Source organism: Copadichromis virginalis, linkage group LG3, assembly GCF_057382275.1.
Source record: "Copadichromis virginalis isolate Kocher_CV1m ecotype Utaka linkage group LG3, C_Virginalis_male_GT1.1, whole genome shotgun sequence".
Classification (NCBI taxonomy): domain Eukaryota; kingdom Metazoa; phylum Chordata; class Actinopteri; order Cichliformes; family Cichlidae; genus Copadichromis; species Copadichromis virginalis.
The window spans coordinates 10,138,900-10,144,919 of record NC_140620.1 but is presented as its reverse complement, the minus strand read 5'-3'; the positions used below and the strand labels follow the sequence as shown (position 1 = coordinate 10,144,919).

Here is a 6,020-nt window from a genome sequence, read left to right as displayed (position 1 = left end):
CAAGGACATAGGTCAAAGGTCAAAATAAGGTAAGGTGAGAAAATATAATCAATCAATAAGGTGAAAATATCAGATAAAAGGGTTTATTTGGTTATAAGGAATAAAGAGGTCAAAGGTCAAAACAAGAGACACTGGTAGAGACCTCAAATCATTGTTACTGAAGAAGGAGGAGTTCTTTAACAGTACGACATTGATAGAGTTTGTTTGTGTGTTTGAGAGTTCAGACTGAAAGGGAGCGCACAATCGTGTGTGTGTCTGCAGCTGTTCTTTGTGTTGTTGCTGCATCGTTGCCTCAGGGGGAAAGTTGTGTGTGTGTTATGCAGACTAGCAGAGACTGCAGCTGTCAGCAGCCACACACACTTTCTATTCTTCAAATCAAATCACAGTGAAACATGTTCACTGACAGCTCAGCTTCAGCATCGTCTTCATGCTGTGACTGCAGCCGTTCAACTCTGTTTGTCTTTAACCCAAATCATCACAACATGCAAATATAATCATCAAAATGATGTGACTGGAAGGATGCAGCAGTCTGTGCTCCACCTTTCTCCTCCACACCTGCAGGTGGAGAACATGGATGCATGAATCTCTACAGAGTTCTTTGAATATTATCCGTCTCATCAGTTTTCAGTGAACAAAACTCCTCACAGAGCCAAAATAAGCAGTTTGTATCCAACATAACTCAGCTGGACTCTGATGCTCCGTATAACAGCCACACATGAGTCTGGATTCACTCAAAGCATTGAACAAACTTTATTGGAAATGAAGCTTTTGGACATTTGTTCTCTGATATTTGCTCTTCAGCTCGAGTCTCCATCAGTGGGAACATTTCCTGATTCAACTTTTCTTCTGTTCAAATCAAACTCCATGAGAATCAAAGTGTGAATCAGAGTCCTGATGATCAGATTCTATAGAAACATGGAGACTGTAGAGGATTTACACTCAATATGTTCATTTGTTCCCTTCAATCAGAATCAGAATAGAAATCAAGCAATTCTTCCAATGAAAGGGATAGATTAATGTTATTGACAGGACAGATGATCAGAGGTGCAGAGTTTTTACCTCCATCATTCATACGGGGACTGAAGAATGGGTGGAGTTTGTGAGTGAAGGAGCAGCCAGTAAAGGAGTAGATCAGAGCTGCAGCACCTACATCATAAAAGGAGACCAGACCCTCCTCATAATCCACAAACACCCCCACCTTCTCAGGACCAGGATGAAGACAGAGACGGACTAAAGTGTCAGCAGCAGCTTTGTACTTATTTCCATTTCTCAGCACTACAGTCCAGAAACCATCCTGAGGTCTCGCTGTGATTCCTCCCTTCCTGTTGATCGACTCTGTGGCCACTCCTAAACTCCACTCAGTCTTTCCTTTAACCTGAACCTCAAAGTAAAATCTGCCTGAAGAGAAACTCTGCTCTCCTAAAACACAAACACACACAGAAAATCTCTCTGGGTTGTCTGGAAGGTTCTTCCTCACATCACCACAGTACACTTGTTTTCCATCATCAGACAGGATGAGTTTACAATGAGCTGTATCAGGATCCAGAGTCACATCCACCTCATGCTGCTGCACCCTCTGCAGCTCAGCCTCAAACAGCTTCTTCTTCATGGGTTTCCAGACTGTCTCCTCCAGCTGAGCCACAGCTCTCCCCACAGTCCCCTCATATGATGGTGGATGAACTCTGACCTCTGTCCAGTCCTTGCTGGGTAGAGCAGCTTTCAGGGAGGGGAAGCTTTGGAGGAGGTGGAGGTGGTCTTCAGAGCGTGAGAGCTGCTCCACCTCAGAGCTTCTCTCCATCAGCTCAGAGATTTCCTGTTCCAGATCTTTGATGAGACCTTCAGCCTGTTTCTCTGTAGCTTCCTGTTTGTCTTCGATCTCCTTCATGAGCTCCTTCAGGCGTCTCTCAACAGACTCCATCAGAGCCGTGAGGACCTGAACACCTTCTGCTTTCTGTCTGTCTGCAGCATCTTTACTCATCTTCACCGACTCTGTGATCTCCTGAATCTTCAGTCGTCTCTTCTGGATCATCTGCTGAATCTCAGCCTCTGTCTTCTCCAGCTCTGCCTTCTTTCCTTCATATTCTTCTCTCAGAGGAACAAACTCGTGGTTCTTGTGGTCTAAAACAGGGCAGAGCACGCAGACACATGTCTGGTCGGTCTTACAGAACAGCTGCAGAAGGTTATCGTGCTTCGTGCACATCCTGCCTTCCAGGTTCTCCACAGCATCAACCAGCTGATGTCTTTTCAGGCCTTTCAGTGTCAGATGAGGCTCCAGGTGAGTCTGACAGTAGGAGGTCTGACACACCAGGCAGGACTTCAGGGCCTTCAGTCTGGTTCCAGTGCAGACGTCACAGGGAACTTCTCCTGGTTTGGCAGCTTGTTGCTCTGAGCTGCTGCTGCTGGCTTTCTGCGGAGCTTCACGTCTGAACTGAGCAACCATCTCAGAGATGAAGGTGTTGACCCTCAGCTGAGGTCGAGTGTAGAAAGTCTCTTTACACAAGGGACACTGACAGATGACATTCATGTCCCAGTGCTGACTGATGCAGGTTTTGCAGAAGTTGTGTCCACATGATGTAGTGACTGGATCAGTGAACACATCCAGACAGATGGAGCACAGAAACTGATCTTCAGATCGCAGATTGCTGGCAGCAGACATGTCTGCACTCTGAGGGAGAAAGAAGAGAAACATTTGATTCAAAATTCACTTTAAATTTCATTTTTACAAAGAGAGAAACAAGCGTCAGTAGTCTGAGGAGCTTGGAGAGAAAAGCGTCTGGACTTCTTTAAGTTTCTACTCATCACAGAAGCTTCTTCACCTCATCCTCAACACGGACCAAGGAATGAATACTGCACTTTTGGAAGAACTCCCTCCCCTGCAGCCTCTTATCGTCAAAGGGACGGAGGTGGAGACAGCAAACAGCCACAGATTCCTGGGACTGCAGGTTACATCAGACCTGAGCTGGACTCTCAACACTACAGCAACTGTGAAAAAAGCCCAGCAAAGGCTTTATTTCATTCGGCTGCTCAGGAATGCTGGCATGAACCACCACCCTCTCACCCAGGCCTGCAGAGGACTGATAGACAGCATCCTCACCGCAGGCATCACTGTCTGGTATGGAAACACTACACAGACAGAGAGGAAGGCTCTGCAAAGAGTCATAAAGTCTGCAGAGAGGATTATGGGAACAACACTTGCATCCATGGACCTGCACATACAAAGCTGCACATACAATCTCAGACACAACAGAGCGGACAGCAGCATCACACACAGAACACGATTCTTCAACAGCTTCTTCCCCACAACTGTCAGACTGACGGCAAACAAAAACACACTGAACACTTAAAATAACACAGCACTACTTAACCTCACTTTGAATGTATCATCGGTTCACTGACCATCGGGCAATACACTCACAACAGACTTGTGAAACAGATCTGTGGAACAAATGTGCAATACTGTGAGTGCGATAAGAGGTAGAGAACTACACACTCTCTGTACATTTTCTTCTTTTTCTTTGTATATAGAAAATAGTACGACTACCCTACTCCGGACTTCATTTCTATCCTTCTGCTTTTTCTGTCTTTATATTGTTAAAGTGTGATTTGACTTGGAAAGCTCTGCACAAGTATTCCACTGTGCATGGACTGTTGGTCCTGTGTGCAAATGTCAAAATAAAAATCTTGAACCTTCAGTTGTCAGAGTAACTGGTGGAGACCCAGCAACACATTCAGACACAAACTGGTTCATCTGAAACACAAACTGAACAACGTCGTGTCTGCTGTACAGTGCAGCGTCCAGATGAACAGGATCAACAGGATGAACATCTTTTTAACAGTCGTTACAAAGATGTGAAGTTGTTTGGCTGACACAGACAAACAGTATCCCACATTCTTGATTTTTAGCTCACAAACACGTCTTATAAGGACTTATTGATCCTGAAATGTTGGAGGTTTTAGCTCTTTAAACAGTAAAGTTACAGGAGGATACAGATAATTATCAGGAAAATGTCCTCGGTTTGTTAAAATGATCCCGTCCGATAACACACGAGAACAATAAATGTATAATTTTCTGTTGTAACCCACAAACTGAACGGTCACACTCATCTTTCATGTTGTCACTAAAACATCACTCCTTCCACGTCTAGTTGGTCGTGATGGAGGCGGAGTGCGTTGGGTCCGCTTTCCCTGCCCAGCCGATGTTCCTGACGCAGGGAAACAGATCCTGTTGGGGATCCCTACCTCGGCACAACACCTGCCATGGTCTTTGCACACTCACCACAGTAAATGCATCATGTTGTCAGCTTTACAGTATCATAGTCAGAGAAACTGGTCAGGCCGCTCTCTTCCAAATGTCTACACTTCACCCTTTTACTGTCAGTGGGCTCAGAGTCCATCTAATGTGGCTCATTATCTGATGCCGTCTGCAGACCAGTGTTAGACACTGAGAGGTTGATGGCTCCGTGTCAGAGCACCGGCCTTAACGAAAAAGTTATCAATCGTTCTTTTCATCTTTTCTCATTACCCACAGCTACATCCACTCCTATCAGGCTGCTCACCTCTGCTGCGACGATTCAAACAGCCGGAAAGTAAATAATTTGGAGACGGTGCGTTTGTGTCACAGTGAAGAGTGAAAACAGAGACTTTCTAAAACAATGATGCATGTTAGTCATGTGATGCAGGCATGTGACCAATTAAACAAAGATAGTGGAGAGCATTATACAGCTGCAGTTTTGACAGTCCTATTAAAGATGAATATCAGTCTGCACATGCTCCACAGAGCTTTTCTTCAAATTCTTTAATTCTCTCTCGCTTTTGCAACTTTGTACTTTTGTGTTACTCGCAGCAACAACTCCACCTCATTGTTAGTCCATTTTAAAACTCGGTGCTTTTCCTCCACCTTTTGCCGGAAAGTGAATAAGCGGCAGACAGAAATGAGACCGGTCGAATCGTCTTGCGTTTCACGCATGCGCAGGACTGGAACGTAAGCGTTTTCAGCCGTCTTAATGTGGACGCACAACTCTGTGAAAACGACTGAAAACACCAGTGTGGACGCGGAGCGCTGTTTTCAAATCTATCCGGGCGAGTGTGGACGTAGCCTAAGTGGCACCATGGAGAAATGAGGTGGCACTCTAGACCCTGATGAAGTGAACAGAGTGAAGATTTGTGTAGAAGCAGGAAGTGTGATCAGCTGCACTCACCACTGTTGCTGAGAGGAACCTGATGGACTCCAGTGAATCTTCTTTTAGAGACAAACAGGACTCGACTGCAGCTCTGCTGCTGCTCTCTCACACTTTCACTTCTGCAAAATGACGTTGAGCTTCTTGTTTTTCAGCTGTTGCTCCGCCTCTTCCTGCCTCTCCCTTTACAGGAATCAGCCGGTCTGTACTCAGTGACTGTGTGCAGCGGGTGGGAGGAGTGAGGAGTGGTGTGTGGGTTCACACAGTAATGACGGCCTCAGGTGATCAGGAGAAACTCACCTGGATTTCCTTTTTCCACAGCAGACTGAGAGCTTCAGGTGGACCCTGAAGGAGGTCTCAGACACAGGTGGTAAAAGTACACACAGTGTGTACTGAAGTAGAAGTACTACTGTTAAAAATACTCCAAGTACTGTTTCAACTTCTTTACTCAAGTAAAAGTAAAAAGTACTGGCTGTGAAATGAGAGTAAAAAGAGCTGATTGAAGAACATTTCTAACACGTGTTTATACAAAGCTAACTGAACCATGTGCTGCATCAACATGATAATAAAATAATATTATTCACTTTGTTTCTGTCTAAATTTGAATTCTAATAAATATTTTAGCTTGAAATAAGTGAAAAAAAATCTGCCAATGGAACAAGTTAAAACTCTCTATTTTTTCTCTGGTTTCAAGATTCACTGTCTTGAAAAAAGTTCATATCCAGTGGCGGACTCCCTCAGACATCAGTGCGTTGGTGGTTCTTTGTGTCCAGGGATGGGCGTCCAGGTACACACCGGCTCATTCCTTCGCGGCCGCTTATCGGAGCCTGGAGCCTGGGGCTC

At 45.1% G+C, this 6,020-nt stretch overlaps 1 protein-coding gene across 1 annotated transcript; it reads right to left on the bottom strand.

The window, feature by feature from the left end:
* Positions 1-726: 726 nt before the first annotated feature.
* Positions 727-2,698, bottom strand: LOC146712683 (E3 ubiquitin-protein ligase TRIM21-like). The gene has a single exon (XM_085452125.1). The coding sequence runs from the start codon at positions 2,687-2,689 to the stop codon at positions 962-964; it is 1,728 nt and encodes a 575-aa protein (XP_085308251.1). The 5' UTR covers positions 2,690-2,698; the 3' UTR covers positions 727-961.
* Positions 2,699-6,020: the final 3,322 nt, after the last annotated feature.